General features: G+C 42.1%; 1 protein-coding gene across 3 annotated transcripts in view; it reads right to left on the bottom strand.

The window, feature by feature from the left end:
- Nucleotides 1-20,267, bottom strand: part of LOC111151495 (testis expressed 14, intercellular bridge forming factor) — a 94,150-nt gene that overhangs the window by 3,394 nt on the left and 70,489 nt on the right. For all 3 annotated transcript variants that reach the window (XM_022509510.1, XM_022509509.1, XM_022509511.1), the window contains 9 exons: nt 19,197-19,278; nt 12,729-12,791; nt 12,102-12,229; nt 11,038-11,243; nt 9,217-9,313; nt 7,750-7,818; nt 5,428-5,505; nt 4,589-4,685; nt 677-769 (listed from right to left, as the gene is read on the bottom strand). In XM_022509510.1, coding sequence (XP_022365218.1) covers nt 677-769; nt 4,589-4,685; nt 5,428-5,505; nt 7,750-7,818; nt 9,217-9,313; nt 11,038-11,243; nt 12,102-12,229; nt 12,729-12,791; nt 19,197-19,278 — 913 coding nt within the window. The remainder of the gene's footprint in view (nt 1-676; nt 770-4,588; nt 4,686-5,427; nt 5,506-7,749; nt 7,819-9,216; nt 9,314-11,037; nt 11,244-12,101; nt 12,230-12,728; nt 12,792-19,196; nt 19,279-20,267) is intronic.

Genomic DNA, 20,267 nt, shown 5'->3' with positions numbered 1-20,267 from the left:
TACAATTGTCTGTCCAGCATTAATGCTGCACTGACCTTTTTAGCATCAAACTGAGACCTCATGGAGTCGCTACTTATGGACTCTTCAAGAAAAATTTCTTGAATTCTTACCATGTCTCGAAACCCATGCTAAATGCTGAGCATATAAAAATAAGTCACAACTTCCTCCCTCCAATGAAATTACAGTGAGGAGGACCTTCCAGTCAAAAATTCTCCATTTGGCCAGATCCCTCGCATTCTACACAGTTCAATGCTAACCTTCATCTTTTAGAGAAATCTAACATTTCCACCTGTCAAGACTATTTTGAATCCACAGTCTACCACCTATCACATTAGCATTCATTCTTAGATTTGCGTTATCTAAAAATTTGATAAGCATCCCTTTTCTGATTTAATTCAAATGACTGATGAAATGTTGAAGGTGACAGGGCCAAGGTACAGCCATCTTAGAGGCCTCTCTGTATACTGATATCAGTCTGGGAATCAGTATCTTGAGCACTGTAGGTGGCTGGAGGAAGAGGGGCAGACAGGAGTCAAGGCTGGCTTAACAGCAGCAATGTAATGACATCACCAGACACTCATTCTTTAAGAAGTCACGGTATTTTTTAAAAAAACCTAAAATCTAGACCTCCTTCCTGAAAAAGAAGAAAATGATCCTCTGATGGGAGAACAATAACCTTGTGGAGCCTTCAGGGAGATCTTGTAGCTCCGTGCTGTCCTCGGGGGGCTGTAGCCATCTTTCTAGGTCCTCATCAAGAGTAGAGTGAGCTCTGTCCAAGGGCAAGTGAAGAGATTTGAGACAATTCTTGTCCCATGACAAGGAGGCAAAGTGTTTTAGAGTGGGAAAGGCCCTTCAAACCAATGCTTTCACTGTACACATGAGAAAATGAGAGCTCGGTGAGATTGTATCTAGAGCAGCAGAGGTCACTTAGATCTGATTTAAATGCAGACCAAACTCTTCTTTAGGCCCTTGACCAAAAGCCTCAGCACCCCTAAGAATAGTTATCTCCCAAAGTCCAATGTTAGACTCAGTCTCAATTCTAGGTCATTAAGTCAATTTCCACCTGAGGTTAGAATTGTACACTCACTCCTACAACTACTTTGGAGGAAGAACTACCTCTGAGGCTACAGGATGCAGAGAGTGTTTTCGGAAGGCCTGAAAAGTTGCTCTGTGGGCCTCTATCCGTGTCCAGTACAGCCAGCCCTTTCGGAAAACAGTAATAGCAGCTAACTTTGGATCACGAGCAAAGCACTTTATACAACCAAATTTAAGCTGGACTTTTTGAGCTAATCGTCTTCTCTTGCTTGAATAATGATGTACATTTTTACTGAAGGTGTTCTAAGGAGATGGAAGGGTGGGATTTATATCATACGTTATAGAAAAAAGATTTCTTTTTTGAAATTATTATTTTTTTAAAGATTTTATTTACTTATCAGTGAGAGAGAGAGCGAGAGAGCGAGAGAGCGCACAAGCATGGGAGCAGCAGACAGAAGAAGCAGGATTCCCACTCAGTAACGAGCCCAACAGCAGGACTCAATCCCACCTTTGCCTCTTTGTTTTTTTTTTTTTTCTGTCTCCCCAGGAAGGACCTTCCTTGCAGGTCCCAGGACTCCAGTCTCCTCCTCTACTTCCCAGACTTCCCTTACAAGTCTCTTTCTTTTCCTTCCTCACACAGAATAATTTAGCCCTTGCAGAGTGTGACGGAAACTGGATTCACTATCTAAAAGATATTCATAGCACTCTTCTCCCTTGCCTTCCTCTTCTACAGCAGCTAAAAAGCTAAAAACCCAATTTATAGTCTCCCTTGCAACTGAGGGTGGTCATGCATCACATTTGGCCACTGAGATATACGTGGGCACTGCTGGGGAGGGCTTCTGGGAAAGTTTCTGCTCTCCAGATAAAAAGGGGCAGAGTCACAATATTCCTTTGCCCCACCCTTTTATCTCTGCCTGGTGTGTGGATAGCAGCCATCTTGCAACGAGGAGGTGACAAGTCTGAAAATAAAGGTCAACATGCTATGGTGGCAAAGCAAGAATATCAAAGAGCCTAAGTCTCTGGTCGCATCACCAAGCTGCTACAACAGGCATGCCCTGCCAACCTGTGGGACTGCCTCTTGTGTGAGACAAACCCATCAAAGCACAATGGTGGGGTTTTCTATCATCTGCAGCTGAAAGAATTCTGCAGGCTACCCTAAGGATTCCCAGGACCAGGATTAGGATAAGGGGAATGGTACAAGGATAGATTCAGATCCTCTTTTTTGGGGCACCTGGGTGGCTCAGAGGGTTATGCCTCTGCCTTCGGCTCAGGTCATGATCTCAGGGTCCTGGGATCGAGCCCCGCATCGGGCTCCCTGCTCAGCGGAGAGCCTGCTTCCTCCTCTCTCTCTCTGCCTGCCTCTCTGCCTACTTGTGATCTCTGTCTGTCAAATAAATAAATAAAATCTTTAAAAACAAACAAACAAGCAAACAAAACAGATCCTCTTTTTCTTCAAATTTTAGACATTCTGCTCATCGTGGATTTTTTGGCATCAATTTTCATTTTTAAATATACCGCATTAAAATAATTTATCTTGACTCCTGTGTTTTTTAAAATAAAGACTTTATTTATTTATTTGACAGAGAGATAGAGAGCACAAATAGGAAGAACAGCAGGTAGAGGGAGAGGGAGAAGCAGACTCTCGCTGAGCTGGGAGCCTGATGTGGGGCTCGTTCCCAGGACCCTTGGGATCATGACCTGAGCTGAAGGCAGACACTTAACCAAGTAAGCCACTGAGGTGCCCCCAACCCCTGCGTTTTTTGGTGTCTTCTCCTTCAACTTTGTGCCCAAGGAGTGTGTCTCACTCACTTCACACCAGTCCTATTCCTGAATCACAGAACAAGGCAAGAGAAGTCAGAGGCATGAGAGGTGAACTGAAGTGGTTTACCTTACAGCATGGGTCAAAGGAGAGCCCTGAATCAGGAATGGAATGGGGTTTTTTGAGGCAACCTTGTGTTTTTAGACCCAACTGTCTGGATGATTGCCCCCATTTTTCTCTTATTTGGCTACAAAGATCTAAAAATTCTCTTCCGAGGCCTTTAATTTAAACATTTTTGAAAAAAGCTGAAACCTATGTTCACCTCACAAAATGAAGTAAAAACAAACAAAAACAGAAAAAAAGCAACTTGACAAGAAAAAAATCCTATTAAAAAATGGGTAAAGGACTTGAATAGTTATTTCTCCAGAGAAAATCTACAAATGGCCATGGACCATATGAAAAGTTGCTCAACATCAATCATCACTGGGGAAATACAAATCAAAACCACAACGAGATATCACCTCATACTCATTCCATTAGAGAGGCTACTATCAAAAAAGAAAAAAAAAGAAAAAGAAAATAACAAGTATTGGCAAGGATGTGAAGAAACTGGAGCCCTTGTGCACTGTTGGTAGGAATGTAAAATGGTGCAGCTGCTGTGGAAAACAGTATGATATTTCCTCAAAAAATTAAAAATAGATTTACCATGTGATCCAGCAATACCACTTCAGGGTACATATCCAAAATAATTGAAAGCAGGATATCCAGAAGAGATATTTGTACACCCGTGTTCATAGAAGCATTATTCACAGTAGGCAAAAGGTAAAAGTAACCCAGTATCTACGAATAAATGAATGGATTAACAAAATGTCACACACACACACACACACACACACACACACACACACACAGGAATTCAGCCTTAAAAAAGAAGAAAATTCTGGGGCACCTGGGTGGTTCAGTTGGTTAAGTGTCTGCCTTCAGCTCAGGTCATGATCCTGGGCCCTGGGATTGGGCCCCACATCAGGCTCCCTGCTCAGCAGGGAACCTGATCTCCCCCTCCCTCTGCTGCTGCTGCTCCCCCTTGCTTGTGTGGCGCACTCTCTCTCTCTCAAATAAATAAAATAGTTAAAAAAAGAAGAAGAAGGAAATTCTGACCATGTTGCATGGATGAACCCTGAGGATATTATGCTAAGTGAAATAAACCAGTTACGAAAGATAAATAATGAATGACTTCACTTTATGAGGTATCAAGAGGAGTCAAACTCATAGAAGCAGAAAGTAGAACAGCGGTTGCTGGGGAATGGGCAGTTGGTTTTTTTTTTTTTTTTTTTTTTAATTTTTTTTTGAAACAGAGATCACAAGTAGGCAGAGAGGCAGGCAGAGAGAGAGGGGAGGAAGCAGGCTCCCCGCTGAGCAGAGAGCCCGACGCGGGGCTCGATCCCTGGACCCTGGGATCATGACCAGAGCCGAAGGCAGAGGCTTTAACCCACTGAGCCACCCAGACGCCCTGGGCAGTTGGTTTTTAACGAGTACAGAGTTTCAGTTTTGTAAGACGAATAAGTTCAAGAGACTATTTGCACAACAATGCGAATAAACTTAACACTACTGAACTGTTACGTTTATCTTATCACAATGGTAATTAAAAACAAAAAACTTTCAGGAATAGGGGCTATTAGGACAATATGAAGAAGGACCTTTTCTTCCCGTCTTATTTGTCAATATCAGAAAACAAACTAAAGCAAACTGATATGGTATACTAAATCCTTTCAGAAATCCAGCTTTTTCTGTTACCTCTCTGTGTCCTCTTCTAGATCCTGAGTTTCTTTGGTCCAAAGCATACTATCTTCTTTTTCACAGTTAGTTTCTTGTTCTTCTAAGTGCCTTTGATCTAAAAACAGTTGAAAGACTTTATTAGAACATCAAAAAACAATTGAGAAAGTTTGCCTTAAAATGGAGTGCAAAAAATTAAGGCTAATCAGCGCTCCCTGAAGTATGCATTGCACGACTCCTTCCCAGGAGAGCCAGAGACCAGGTGGCAGTCCACAGGGTGCCTGCATTCACAGCAGCTGCTTCTGGGGTCTGGGGAGCTCTCTGGTGCCAGGTGAAGCAACAGGAAACCTCACCTGTGCCAAGACTCAAGAGAGACAGAGGAAGCAGAGGAAGCAGAAGAAAGAAAGGGCACATAGAAGAAGAGGCAGGAAACCCTGGAAACAAATTGCCCAGACTTACATTGGGGAACTACCCTGATCTTACTTGTTAGATGTTTCTAGGTTGAAGCCCCAAGGAAGGAATTTGGGTGGGGAAGTGTAGTACCCTTTAATCTATGCCAAGCATTTCATAATGTTATCTCATTTCATCCTGCCAGCAGTCCTATGAAGGGAAGGTTTGTTTACTATCTTACAATGTACCAGGCACTGTGCATACCTCAGGAGGTAGGAATTATCATCCACATTTTGTAGATGAGGATGACTGAGGCTCAGAGACATGAAATCATTTGCAGTACAAAAGTGGCAACTGAGGTGGAAGTGTCCCTGACTTCAAGGTCCCCAGGACCCCAGATGTACCAATGTGCTGCCAAAGACAGTGTAGCAGCAAGGCCCTGATGAAAAGGACCTGGGTAGTTGGCTTACCTTTTGCAGTGATGCCTAGATGACTTGCTGTGTTCTCCCCCAACACTGTGGATGAGGCCTGCTGCTTCTTCAAGTGCTCTGTCACAATTATACAAAAGCAGAAGGCAACTTACTTCTTCTTTTACATATCACACCATTCTCTAGGGCAGTGGTTCTCAAAGAGCAGCCCTCCGATCAGCCTCAGTATACTCACTCAGTTATACTCAGCATACTCTGACTTAGATGTGCAAATTCTCAGGCCTCATTCCAGACCTACTGAGTCAGAAACTCTGGGGGTGGGGCCAAGCAATCATATTTTACAAGCCCTCCAGGTTACTCTGACAGCTGGTAAAGTTTGAGAACCACTGGTCTATGCTGTTCAATTCCCTCCAACAGTAAAAATAAAAACAAAAATGTTAACGATGATAGGTCACATTTGCAGAGCCCTACGTGGCAGGTACTGTTTTTAATTTACACACATTCATTCAAGATTAATGTTTGCAATCTTCACAACAACCCTACAAGACTGATCATGTGATTGCCAATTCTGTTTAGCAGATGAGGAATTGAAGGTAAAGAAAGGTTGAGGACCTTGCCTGGTATCACATAGAAAGTAAGATGGAGAGCTGGGATTTAAACCTAGATGGTCCAGCTCTAAGATCTATGCTCCTAATCTGTATTTTATTCTTTCTCAAATAGTGTGGAACAACATCAAAGCAACTTCCAATTTTCCCCACCTCTGTAGCCTATATTTCATATTTTTACTAAGTTTATGAAGAGACAGAAGGCAAAGAATATCCATAATTTCTAGTTCCTAAAGAATTGACCGCAAGACCAAGACAAGTGTCTGCTAGACCCCACATACTGCTTTGCATTTGCTAGCTTTACAGTATGCTTCAAGTGCTCCCAGAGCAAAGCAGGAAGATAGATGAGAGGCAGCACACACAGGGACCATAGTTCCCTGATGCAGCCCTATTGTGTGCAGGCACAGGGCTCTCTCTTCCTGCAGGTCAGGAAGTAGGCCCTTCCTGCCGCTCCTGGGCATCAAGGGACCCCATTTGATTATTTCAAATAATCTGAAATTTAGAAATCCATTTTTATCCTTGTTAAAAGTAGTCCCTTGTTGATCTTAAAGGATCATCTTTATCCTAGGGTTCAAGAGGATCCTCCCCTTTAGGCCCTTGTCAGAAGACTAGAGCTTTGGATGTGGGTCCTCCAAAAGAACAGATGTCAGCACCAGGGCACTCCCCAAAGCTCTCTTGAGGTGGAATAACAGAATAATATACAGTAATTGCATGGGAGTGTCCATTATTAGGAGAAACTACCCAGGTGCCCTTGCGCTTTTGTCTTTCTGGGAAATTGCTGACTCACGTCAAAGTACAGACATCACCTAGGAACCTGGTCCAGATAATTCCCATATGTAAAATGAGGGAGGGTTTCTGCAGTGTATACTGTGGTACAGCTGTGCCATGAGGCTATAGCCCAGGAGGAAGCCTGCTAACAGCTGCTGAAATGGGGGAGTCCATATGGTGACTAAGAGAGAAGACAGCAGGATCCAGAGGGAAAGTATTACTAAGGTCAAACTGCAAAGGATCCTACAAATCCTGCCGTAAGTCATGACCAAGAACAAATGACACTGAGAATTTACCTGAGCGGGACATGTGTAGGTGACCTCTACTCTTACAAGCAGCAGTTCTATTGCTATACTAAGAAAAGCAACTAGAGAGAAGGATTTTGCAAAGACTCCTGGGATCTCTATAGAAGGAAAGGGTGTAGGGGTGGGAGCCCTAAGAGCTTAATCCAACAACCCTGTGATCGTGTGGAATTGGAGGAGAGGTGTGATGAGGTAAGAAGGGCCCGTGAGTACAGAAAAAGAAACTAAGGAAGGTTCTGGCAGCTCTGACTGGTTCCACCCTAGTTCTTGTGCCACTAGGAAGGTAACTCATCCTGATACCTTTAGTACCTCCTGCTGATGGCAAGTAGCCAGACATCATGCCTCCAAATTATCACTGGTTTGGTTCAAAAAGGAAGTGAAAAATTCCTTTAATAAAAGAATTTCATCATAATAAACCCTCAAATATTGTTATTTCTCTTAGAATCATTACCATAGGTCCTTTAAATAACAAAATGACAATAGACACAGGCTAATTATCCTGGCCAGGTTTCAGTAGTAGTGCGAGGCCCATTTCATTGGAAAACCGCTCCTTCCTGAATTATACATTCTATGAGACCTTCTGAGAGGCTTTTGTACCAGTGCTTACACATGAGACAAAGAACCACACTGTGGTCAGTGACCATAACAAACAAGGCCACGGAGCACATTTGGTATTGAACATCCCTTACCAATTTCGTCAAGCAGCTCCTGAGATGGTGGTGGTAGCTCATCAATGTGACACTGTGAAATGGCTTCTACTAGTGCTTAAAAAAGATAAAGGGGAAAATGACTTAATACCTTCCTGGCCCTGAACTGGATTTTCACAGCTTCCACATGGACTTAGGACCTCTCAACAGTAAAACAAACTAAGGCAGGGAGACAGCCTTTCTTTCACATTAGCAGTCCTACCTGAGACCTAACATGTGAATGGGTTTACTCCCCCTTTTACTTCAAACCCTTTCCTACTTTGCCCCATACCCACCCCAGTACTGCCTGATCCATGTCCTTTCCTCCCCAAGGATATTGGGGTACATGAGGTACAAATTCTTACTAAGTGGCTGGGGGCTCCTGGAGGGATAGAGGCGCTCTGGGCCACTCAAAATGAACAAAACATAAAGTGGGAGGTCTTTCTCTATAGATTATCAGGCCAAGGGATACAAAGCAACCATTCTTTGGGCCTTTCCCTAACTGCTCAGTTGTAACACTAACCAAAAACCCTCAGCATAATTCACAAAATCCAAGAACTGTGCCAAAACATAAGACATTAAAATTAGTATAGCAAAGGCAACACACCTCAAGGGCTGTTAATATTCTCATATCTTTTGATTTGAAAACTGTCTCCTAAGAATCTATCCTGAGAAAGGTATCAGAGGTACAGACAAAGATTTTTGTACAAAAAACAAAAATTAGAAAACAATATAGGGGCGCCTGGGTGGCTCAGTGGGTTAAGCCTCTGCCTTTGGCTCAGGTCATGATCCCAATGTCCTGGGATTGAGCCCCGATCTGGCTCTCTGCTCAGCAGGGAGTCTGCTCCCCCCGCCCCCTGTCTGCCTGCCTCTCTGCCTACTTGTGATTTCTGTCAAATAAATAAATAAAATCTTAAAAAAAAAAAAAACAATATAAATCTTCAACATAAGGGCTTGGCTAAGCAACATATATAGAATGGACTTCCACTGATTAAGAGGAAATCCTCAAAACATAGCATCAAAGAAAAAAAAAGCCCAGAGCTGACACACAATTATGATCTCAACTATGCTAAAAATATATACATTTTTGTATATTTCTAGAAATATGAAATTAGAGGGATGCCTGGCTGGCTCAGTCAGTATAGCATCAATCCTTCGTCTTGGGGTCTTGAGTTTGCGCCCCACGTTGGGCAGAGAGTTTATTAAAAAAAAAAAAAAAAAAGATGAAAAAGATACATACCAAAATAATACCATACCAAGAAGTTAAAAAACTGGTAGTAGAATTAAATAGTAGGTTTTTTTATAGCTCTTTTTAATTCTCTAAGTTTAATGAATATGTTTTACTTTTATAATCAGAGGGAAAATAGCATTTCTATTTGAATCTAATGTAGCATCAAAGATGAGACTAAGGTTCCCTTAAATTGGATTTTTTTTTTTGGGTCCTATTTTGATATTATAAACACAGGTTACCTTTCGGCAGGCTCCTTCTCTGGGTGGCATGGGACGATATGTCAGGTGACTTAACAATGCTGGAAGAACCAGCCCCAGTAAATGCAGACAATCTCTTCTATAAGTAAGACATAAACATGGTAATTGACACATGTATTGAGCTCAAAAGACCCATGAAGTTCAATCACTTCAAGATTAAGCCTGTGTTTCACTGATGGAAGAAGCCATTTGTTTTGTTGATTGAGTCAAACTCATTCTAAAGACCCCTCCTCTGCAATCCCTTCTCACCCCTCTTTGCCTCCCCAGTGCCCAGTACCTGCCTTTGTGTTGGATCACACCAGCCTTTCTCACTAGATGTGGAGCTCCTCCAGAGCAGAGACTATGTCTATCTTATTTATATTCGGATGCCTAGAAGAGGACCTGGCAAGCTATCCGGCACTTAGAACCTGCCCAATTAACAGATGGCTGAATGAAGCATAAAGTTCTTTATCGCCCTACTTCAGAGTGGACCTTTTGTGAGTCAAATGCCCAAAGAAGATGACAGTTGGGGCGCCTAGGTGGCTCAGTGGGTTAAGCCACTGCCTTCGGCTCAGTTCATGATCTCGGGGTCCTGAGATCGAGCCCCACATCGGGCTCTCTGCTCAGCGGGGAGCCCGCTTCCCGCCCCCTGCCTGCCTCTCTGCCTACTTGTGATCTCTCTCTCTGTCAAATAAAAAAATAAAATTAAAAAATTAAAAAAAAAGAAGATGACAGTTGATTTTTATTTATTTTTTATTTTTTAAAAAGATTTTATTTATTTGGCAAAGAGAAATCACAAGTAGGCAGAGAGGCAGGTAGGGGAGGGGGGTTGGGGGGAAGCAGGCTCCCCGCTGAGCAGAGAGCCCGAAAAAGGACTCGATTACAGGACCCTGAGCTCTTGCCCTGAGCCGAAGGCAGAGGCTTAACCCACTGAGCCACCCAGGCGCCCAACAGATGACTTTTAATTGAGGGCCAAAGCAAGACATCGATCTGCCTATAGAATGGTCAACAGATTTTTAATGAACAGTGCCAAGTAAGGAATTTGTGGTCTTCTTGTAGAGATTGTACATATGAAATATGAGGGAGAGAGAAGGGAAAAAGAAAAGGATAGCAGGGGAGGAGGAGGAGGAGGAGAGAAGGTAGCACACAAATATGTGTTTTTATTGCAGACTATTGGTCCAGGAGCTCAGAGAAGGTGATCAGTCAAAACTCTCAGGGAACCAAGCAGAGGAGGCATCAAAGGGAGAACTCAAGCCTCCTCAAGTGAGTAGGAGATGTGTAGACAGAAAGTACACTGAAGGTGAAGGTAGTAGCATCATAAACTGTGGCAGTTTGTCTCTTTAAAGAAATTGCCAGGGCACCTGGGTGGCTCAGTCAGTTAAGCATCTGTCTTCAACTCGTGTTGTGAACCCAGGGTCCTGGGACTGAGCCCTGCATCAGGCTCCCTGTTCAGCAGGGAGACTACATCTCCCTCTGCCTGCTACTCTCCCTGCTTGTGTGCTTGCTCTCTCACTCTCTCTCTCTCTAAAATAAGTAAATAAAATCTTTAAAAAAAAAAAAAAAAAAAAGGAAGGAAGGAAGGAAGGAAGGAAGAAATTGTGCCAAACATTATTTCTGGGGCGGGGGGGGGGGGGGGGGGGACATAAAAACCCAAGATATATCCTATAATACAGACTCAGAGAGACACCCCAAGGAGGCCTAGAGAAGATCCAGCTTATTTCTTGCTTTCTTTGTAAGATGGATTTGGAGAAATCTTAGTACTTTGGATCCCTAAAGCCGTTGGGCTGACTCCATGAGTGTGGAAAGTGGAGTCAGTATACTTACAAGATCAGTCAATCTTGAAGGGACAGTTTCAGAGGAAGTAAGAAAGGAATCTAGGCTCTTTGCTTTCTCTCGAACTGTTGAAAATGTATCAAATGAAGTTTGAATAGATTCCTGACTGTTCCAGCACGAGGTAGACCCTGTTTTAATCTGAAATGTGATACTTTCAAGGCAGTCTTTATACCGGCTGGCAGCTGAAGAACTTGACCCTGTTGTAAAAAAGAAGGCAATTATTGTCCAGGTCCTTTACATTATTTAAAAACAAAAACATAAAACTCTGTATCTATTCCAGGGATTCTCTGAATTGTTAATAACTAAAATAACTGCTGATATGAGACAAAACTCCTCAAAGTTTAAAAAAAAAAAAAGAAAAAAGACAGTTTCTAAACTTGGCCATCAAAATAAAGGGAGATTATTTGAACCACAAATATACTGGGACTAAGGACACCACAGAAAGGCTATTTGATGCTGGCTGTTGAGATTGCAGGACTCAAAACTATGTACATTTAGGGTTCCTGGGTGGCTCAGTGGGTTAAGCTGCTGCCTTCGGCTCAGGTCATGATCTCAGGGTCCTGGGATCGAGTCCCGCACCTCAGGGTCCTGGGATCAAGTCCCGCATCGAGCTCTTTGCTCAGCAGGGAGCCTGCTTCCCTCTCTCCCTCTCCGCCTGCCTCTTTGTCTACTTGTGATCTCTCTCTGTCAAATAAGTAAATAAAATCTTTAAAAAAAAAAAAACTATGTACATTTAAGCACAATAGGTTTTGAGTTACAAACACGAGAGAAGCCAATGTATTTGCGCTAAATTTAGTAGTGCTAGAATACAAAGTACAGTTTGCATTTGCGTGTCTCTACCACCTAAGTAAAAAAAAACTCCCTATAGCTGCTCAATAACCATCACCACCAACGCCTACGTGGGCCCCCATGGGATTATCCCCACCAGCTCTAGAACTAAAGACACCTCTGCACTGTGGGGAAACAGCTGCCAGTCTGTTCTCATAGCCTGGCTTCCCAAAGCCAGTGGGGCAGGAACCGTTCTTCTCCCAAACACTTCTCCCTGCAGTGGTTACCTGGGCTGAGCGGAGTGCTGACACTTGTAGGTGCGTGGTTTATTCTGGGTGTTTTGCATGAGACTTCCTTAAAAGAACCACCTTGTTCATAGGAGATACTGGAGAGGTCTTGAATGTCTGTCAGGGATCTAAGAAATTAAAAGCACAAAGTAATTAGGAGATGTTTAGAAAAATCAAACAATATATTCCCAAGGGGTACTTTTTAAGGATGCTCTTGACAATAATCTTTATTTGGCAGTAGGCCAGAATTAGACTATCTTAGAATATCTTATGTATCTGAAAGAGAATATTAGGGAATATCCTAAAAAGAGATAATAACTTTAAAGATATCTCAGCAGCTAAAAAGAAACTATTTCCACAGATGAAAATATATTTATGTGGAAAACAGATTTAATCTACCTCAAGTGTAAACTTATTAACATCATCATTATCATGTATTTCCTTGATTATAAGATGCTATTGATTTAGATCACATCCTCGTAACAGCTTTTTGGTGAAAGAAACACGCTCACATTAAATGTATACGTAAAAATGGGAAGAAAGTATTCTCTTACAAATAAGGAAATACTATTCCCCTAAAACCAAGGCTTTACACAGCATCCTTAGGCAACCCTTTGGTGGCCCTACATGTCTTTCTCTTTCAGCTCCTCTGGTGATTCCTTTAATGTCTCCTCTTGTTCACCTTCAGAACTGTAAGAGAGAAAGTGAGAAAAATTATATGAATTCCCTGTCAGCAGAATGCTCCAACCTGGTACAAGGGGACCAGTTTATCAGCCCTGTGAGAAGCAGCAGGAAGGGCACTAAACTCAGAAATAAAAAGTAGGTTCTGATCCTGGGTCTGCTACTGAGTAGCCATATGTTCTCAGGCATGTCTGGGCCTTGCTCTGGGCCTCAGTTTCCTCCCCAGAGATTGAATAAATACCCTCTAAGCATCAGCCCATCTGAAACCAGCCAATGATGCTATATGACAGTAAGTTCCTGAGGAAATCTAGAGAGCACAGGAAATCTGCTGGGCATGGAGGCTGGAGCAAAGGGCACAGCTGTGGGGCCTTACCAACTGTGAGACAGCCTCCTGCATGGATCATCAGGCGAGGCCAAGAGAGACTTATGCCAAAAAATGACCAGAAAAGGATACTGAAGACAAACTTAACTTGTTTCTACTTTAACCACTGTCTAGGATTCCATTTCACTATCTGTTGAGTACAAACTACAATTGTGTATTGCTAAATTCTTCTGTATGTTTTCATATTTTTAATCTTTTCAATAATCCTATGAAACCAATGGTACAAAGGAAAGAGCACAGATTTTGGACTGAGTTGTGACTTTATTAATTCTATTCACTGGAGTATTTGTTTCTCTTCTAAGCATACAGGTGGACAGCACTTCTTGCCCTCCTTTAATAAATGGCCACATGACTTGTTGTAAACAGTGAAATATAGTGAAAGTGACTGGAATCACTTTTGGACAGAAACCTTAAGGTCATGTTCCCTTTTTTCCTACCTGGGCAATCAAGGAAATACAAAGATGGAGTCTTCCTCAGCCTGGCTTTTGGATAGAAGGTAATGTAGCACAGAACACTTCTAGTCAATCCATGATGGACATGGAGCATGAGCAAAAAATAAATTTTTGCTGTTCTGAGACACTCAAATCTGGGGTTGTTTGTTATATAGCATAATCTAGCCTATCCTGACCAATACATGCACTTACTAACTATAGTCTTAGAAAAAATTAACTTTGCTTTCCTTATTCGCAAAATGGAGATAACAGTATACACCTCGAAGGGCTGTTACATAAATTAAATTTGAGAAAACCAAGTACTGGTATATGGTAGCTGCTTAGGAAAACACTAACTATAATTATTATAAATAAAAAAGTTGAAAGGGAGTCCAAGATAACAGAGGAATAGGAGACTTAAATTTTGCAAAGTCCTAGGAATTCAGCTAGATTGCTAATAAACTATTCTCAACACCTACGAATTCAACTGGAGAACAAAGAAAATAGCAGCAACTCTATGAACAGAAAAGCAATCATTTTCTGCAAGGTGGGATGTGCAGAGAAGTGAATCTGAGGTGATATATGGGAAGATAGACCGGGGTGGAGGGTCTTTGTCAGCTGGCCACTGGCAAGTGATAGAGCAGCAGAGCACAAAATCGGAACTTTTAGAAATCTGAGCCACGAGGGATGTTTCTCTGGTGGCTAAGTAGGGGGTGGAACCCTCACGAGGACAATGTGGTCTCAGGACCCTCAGGGTCACAGACAGATTGGGGGGTTCCCGAGTATGGCAGAACTCCCAAGTATCCAAGTGGGGAAACTGGCTGCAAAGACGGAGCCGAGGAGGGGTCTCTTAGCTTGGGGTTGCCATAAACTGTGATCCGCAGCACAGTCAGGCCACTGCCCTTTGAGCAGGGATGCCACAAGTGGCAGATCAGGGAGACCCCCCACTTCTTCCACTGAGAGGAATGGCACAGGAGCGGAATCTGATAGGTTTGGAGACTCTAAATGGGACCATGCGCCAGAGATAGAAATGCTCGGTCACAGGCTGGGTGAGCACGGTGTACGGCCGAAGACCAGGGAGACAGGAGGGATTGACTGCTTTTCTCTGAGGGCACACTGAGGAGTGGGGCCCCAACTCTCGGCTTCTCTGGGGCCAAAATTGGAAGGCCACCATTTTCATTCTCAGCCTCTAAAGCTGGACGGAAAGCTTTCAGGGAACAAAAGCTGCTGAGAGCAAACCTGAGCAGATTACTCAGCCTGACTCCTGGCAAGGGTAATGCAATTCCGCCTCAGGCAAAGACACCTGAGAATCACTGCAATAGGCCCCTGCTCCAGAAGATCAACAAGAACGTCCAGCCAACACCAAGGTCACCAATCAATGAGAACTGCACAACTTCAGCGCTAGGGGAATACAGCACATAGAATTCATGGCTTTTTCTCCCATGATTCTTCAGTCTTTCAACTTAAACTTTTAAAATTTTCTTTATTTTTTTCTTTTCTTTTCTTTGAATTATTCTTCTTTCCTTTTTCAACCAACTTATCAGTTCTTTTTTTAAAATCTTTTTAAATTTTTATTCTTACAGTCATATTTTATCCCTTCATTGTACTTAACCTTATTTTATATATATGTATTTTTTTCTTTCTTTAAAATTTTGGGATACAGCTTCTCCTAACAGACCAAAATACACCCAAAATCTAGTGTACGGCTCTGTTCTATTCATCTGCCTGATCACATTCTCTCTTTCTCTTTTTTTTTTTTTTCTTCTTTCTTCAACAACTTACCAATTCCTTTTTTAAAATCTTTTTTTTTAATTTTCATTTTTACACTCATATTCCATACCTTCATTGTATTTAACCTTATTTTTGTATATATGTAAGTTTCTCTTTTTTTAAAATTTGGGAGGCAGTTTCTTCTAACAGACAAAATATACCCAAAATCAAGCGGTGGCTCTGTGCTATTCACCAGCCTGATCACATTCTTCATTTTTTATCTCCCCTTTTTTCCTTTTCCGCCTGGTTTCAGGTCTCTTCTGATTTGTTTAGTGTATATTTCTTTGGGGGTTGTTGTTGCTCTTTTGGCATTTTGTGTTCTTGTTCATCTATTCTTCTCTCCACAAAATGACAAAATGGAAAAACTCACCTCAAAAATAGAAGAAGAGGGACGCCTGGGTGGCTCAGTTGGTTAAGCAGCTGCCTTCGGCTTGGGTCATGATCCCAGCGTCCTGGGATCAAGTCCCACATCGGGCTCCTTGCTCAGCAGGGAGCCTGCTTCTCCCTCTGCCTCTGCCTGCCATTCTGTCTGCCTGTGCTTGCTCTCTCTCCCTCTCTCTCTCTGACAAATAAATAAATAAAATCTTAAAAAAAAAAAAAAATAGAAGAAGAGGCAGTACTGACTGCTAGGGACCTAATCAATAGGGACATTAGCAAGATGTCAAAACTATAGTTCAGAATAACGATTATAAAGATACCAGCTGGGCTTGAAAAAAGCATAGAAGACCCTAGAGAATCCTTTTCTGGAGAAATAAAATCTAACCAAGTCAAAATCAAAAAGGCTATTTATGAGGTACAATAAAAAATGGAGGGTCTAACTGCTAGGATAAATGAGGCAGAAGAGAGAATTCCAGACTTCAAGCTCTATTACAAAGCTGTAATCATCAAGACAGTACAACAACAGTCACATAGATCAATGGAACAGAGTAGAGAGCCCAGAAATGGACCCTCAATCTTATGGTCAACTCATCTTCAACAAAGCAGGAAAGAATGTTCAATGGAAGAAAGACAGTTTCTTCAACAAATGGTGTTGGGAAAATTGGACAGCCACATGCAGAAAAACGAAACTGGACCATTTCCTTGCACTATGCACAAAAATAGACTCAAAATGGATGAAAGACCTCAATATGAGACAAGATATCATAAAATCCTTGAAGAGAACACAGGCAGCAACCTCTTCGACCTCAGCCACAGCAACTCCTTCCTAGACACATTGCCAAAGGCAAGGGAAACAAGGGCAAAAATGAACTACTGGGACTTCGTCAAGATCAAAAGCTTTTGCACAGCAAAGGAAACAGTCAACAAAACCAAAAGACAACTGACAGAACGGGAGGAGATGTTTGGGAGGAGATGTTTGCGAATGACATATCAGATAAAGGGCTAGTATCCAAAATCTACAAAGAACTTATCAAACTTAACACCCAAGGAACAAATAATCCAATCAAGAAATGGGCAGAAGATATGAACAGACATTTCTGCAAAGAAGACATCCAGACACATGAAAAAAGCCTCAACATCACCTGGCATCAGGGAAATACAAATCAAAAACTACAATGAGATACCACCTCATACCAGTCAGAATGGCTAAAATAAACAAGTCCGGAAATGACAAATGTTGGCGAGGATGTGGAGGAAGGGGAACCCTCCTACACGGTTGGTAAGAATGCAAGCTGGTGCAGCCACTCTGGAAAACAGTATGGAGGTTCCTCAAAAAGTTGAAAATAGAACTACCCTATGACCCAGCAATTGCACTACTGGGTATTTACCCCGAAGATACAAATGTAGGGATCCAAAGGGGCATCTGCACCCCAATGTTTACAGCAGCAATGTCCACAATAGCCAAATGATGGAAAGAGCCCAGATGTCCATTGACAGATGACTAGATAAAGAAGATGTGGTGTGTATATATACATATATATACATATATATGTGTGGGACTATTATGCAACCATCAAAAAATGAAATCTTGGGACGCCTGGGTGGCTCAGTTGGTTAAGCTGCCTTCGGCTCAGGTCATGATCCCAGCGTCCTGGGATCGAGTCCCACATCGGGCTCCTTGCTCGGCAGGGAGCCTGCTTCTCCCTCTGCCTCTGCCTGCCATTCTGTCTGCCTGTGCTCGCTCTCTCTCCCTCTCTCTCTCTCTGATAAATAAATAAATAAAATCTTTAAAAAAAAATGTAATCTTGCCATTTGCAACGACATGGATGGAACTAGAGGGTATTATGCTAAGCGAAATTAGTCAGAGAAAGATAATTATCATATGATCTCACTGAAATGTGGAATTTGAGAAACAAGGCAGAAGATCATAGGGGAAGGGAGGGAAAAATGAAACAAGATGAAACCAGAAAGAGAGACAAACCATAAAGCCTCCTAATCTTAGGAAATAAACCGAGGGTTGCTGGAGTGGAGGGAGTTGGGAAGGATGAGGTGGCTGCATAATGGACATTGGGGAGGGTATGTGTTGTGGTGAGCACTGTATATCATGTAAGACTGATTTAATCATAGACCTGTACCCCTGAAAAAAATGATACATTTTATGTTAATTTTTTTTTAAAAAGTTGAGGCCTAGAGATAGGGAAAATAAATTGGTGTTATTGTATCCGACATTTTACATCTATTATTAGTTTTTATAATTAGACTTTTTCACTTGAGGTCACTGTGTATTCACATGAAGTTTAAAGAAACATACTTTACCCAAGTTACACTGAATGGTAACATCTTGCAAATCCATAGTGTCAAACCAAGATACCAACATTGATATAGTCAAGATACAGAACATTTCCACCACCACAGGGATCCCTAATGGTGCCCTTTAAGATTTTATTTATTTATGAGAGAGAGAGAAAAGATAAGCAGGGGAAGGGGCAGAGGGAGAAGCAGACTCCCCACTGAGCAAGGAGCCCTCTATGACCCAAGCCCAAGGCAGATGCTTAACTGACTGAGCCACCCAGACGCCCCTCATGCTGCCCTTTTATAAGCAGTCTACTTCCCTCCTACGGCCTGCCTCTACCTTATTCCCTGGAAACTACTCAAATAATTTTATAATTTCGAGAATGTTATATAAGTGGAGTCATATAGTAAATAACTTTGGGGGATTGCTCTTTCCACCCAGCACAACCCTCCGGACATCTATCCAGATTGTTGCATGTATCAATAGTTCATTCTTTTTTGTTGCTGAGGTGTATTCCACAGTATTGGATGTACCAGTCTGTAAAATCCTTTACTTGTGGACAACATCTGGGTTTCCAGTTTTTGGTTATTACAAATAAAGTCACAAAAATAAGTAAATAAATAAATAAAGTTGCTATAAACATTCAGGTATGTGTTTCCTTTTTTTAAGATTTATTTATTTATTTGAGAGAGAGCATGAGCAGGAGGGGAAAAGGAAGAGGGAGAGAGAGGATCCCAGGCAGACTCCATGCTCATGACCCTGAGATCATGCCCTGAGGGAAAACCAAGAGTCAGATGCTCAACCTACTGTACCACCCAGGCGCCCCTATTACTATGTTTTTATATGAACATTAAGTCTTCATTTCTCTGTAATGAGAAATCAGTATTCAGATTTCTGAATAAAGATAATACAGATAATGACTCCTGAATACAGGAATACAGATAATGACTGAATTATCATTGAATGCAGGTAATGACTCCTGTTCACGATCCTTCACAATCCTGCTGAACAAATCCTAAGAAAGTTAAGGTGCCCAAAGCTAATTTTTCTGACATGGTAGCTAGAACATTTGAGGACGAGCAATATATAAATATGGGTATTATCATCACTTAACATTACTTCTGTGAGTCTGAAACCGTGAATAAAATACTAGCACATACCTCCGTATGGGTTGGAATTGAGACCTGGCTAAAACCTCAGCATTCCTTCCAGGTCTTTTACTCATTTGGAACTTTTCTTCACCTGAAAGAATAAAGTAAATGCTTTTTTTTTTTTAATTGAATTTTTGCCAACTCAGACTGTTATTTTCATTCCCTAGAATTCCCCTCGGTCTGGTCCAGAATGAGAAATAATCTGAATAAACAAAGTGCTTCCTAGTTGGGTTTGGATTGAGTGCTGTAGGAGAGGTTTTTGCTCTGAAAGTTTATTTTCCTTGCTCCGAGGGGGTAACTACATTCTGACACTCAGAATACAATCAAGCCATTTACTGGCCTTTCAGTTATAACCACTCCGTTATTTCTGGAGACAAATGTTGTTTTGTCTTTTCAGGAAGGCAAACTGACCTGGTTCCTGTCAACAGACACCAGGGGGCGTTGAAACCAAGAACTGTTTGTTCACTAAAGATTCCAAACAGAAAAGACCATTAGCTGGGCATTCCCAGAGGGCTAACTGCGTCTCTTGGCCAGCCATCAGGCTCCACTTAAAGAGCAGGGTGGTGAGACAACACTAATTCAACTCTCTTCTGTTCTCCCTGACATTGAGTGTCCAAAGTTACTTCCCACCAATTCTCAGTAAGATACTTTGCTGATCTCAGGGCAAACAGGGCCACTATCCATATTCCTTCCCAGCACCATACTGCTCTGGTTTATAGAGCCTTCCCTCTTGGCAAATGTTCATGATCCCCTTGCCATTCCTTAGGAACACGTGGTGTAGTGGGCAACGGGGAAGCCCACCAAAGCAGTGTCACCTTTAGCAGGTACCAAGGAGGTCTCTACCCCACCAGTATAGAGAAGCTCTGGGGTTCTTCTTCTCATGACACTTGTTCAAATACCTAGAAAGCATAAAACTAGAAAGCCTAATGGAATGCCTAATAAACACAATTAGAGCTGGAGGAACACTTAGAGATTTTAGAGTCTCTCTCCTTTACACAAAAGGAGAGTGGGGTCCTGGGGTGAAATGACTTGCCCAAAGTCATGCAGTGGGAAGAAAAAAAAAGTGGCAGAACTGGGCTT

This window comes from Enhydra lutris, unplaced genomic scaffold, assembly GCF_002288905.1.
Source record: "Enhydra lutris kenyoni isolate GAN:26980312 unplaced genomic scaffold, ASM228890v2 scaffoldscaffold26, whole genome shotgun sequence".
NCBI classification, from domain to species: Eukaryota; Metazoa; Chordata; class Mammalia; order Carnivora; family Mustelidae; genus Enhydra; species Enhydra lutris.
This window is presented reverse-complemented; position numbering and strand designations above follow the sequence as displayed.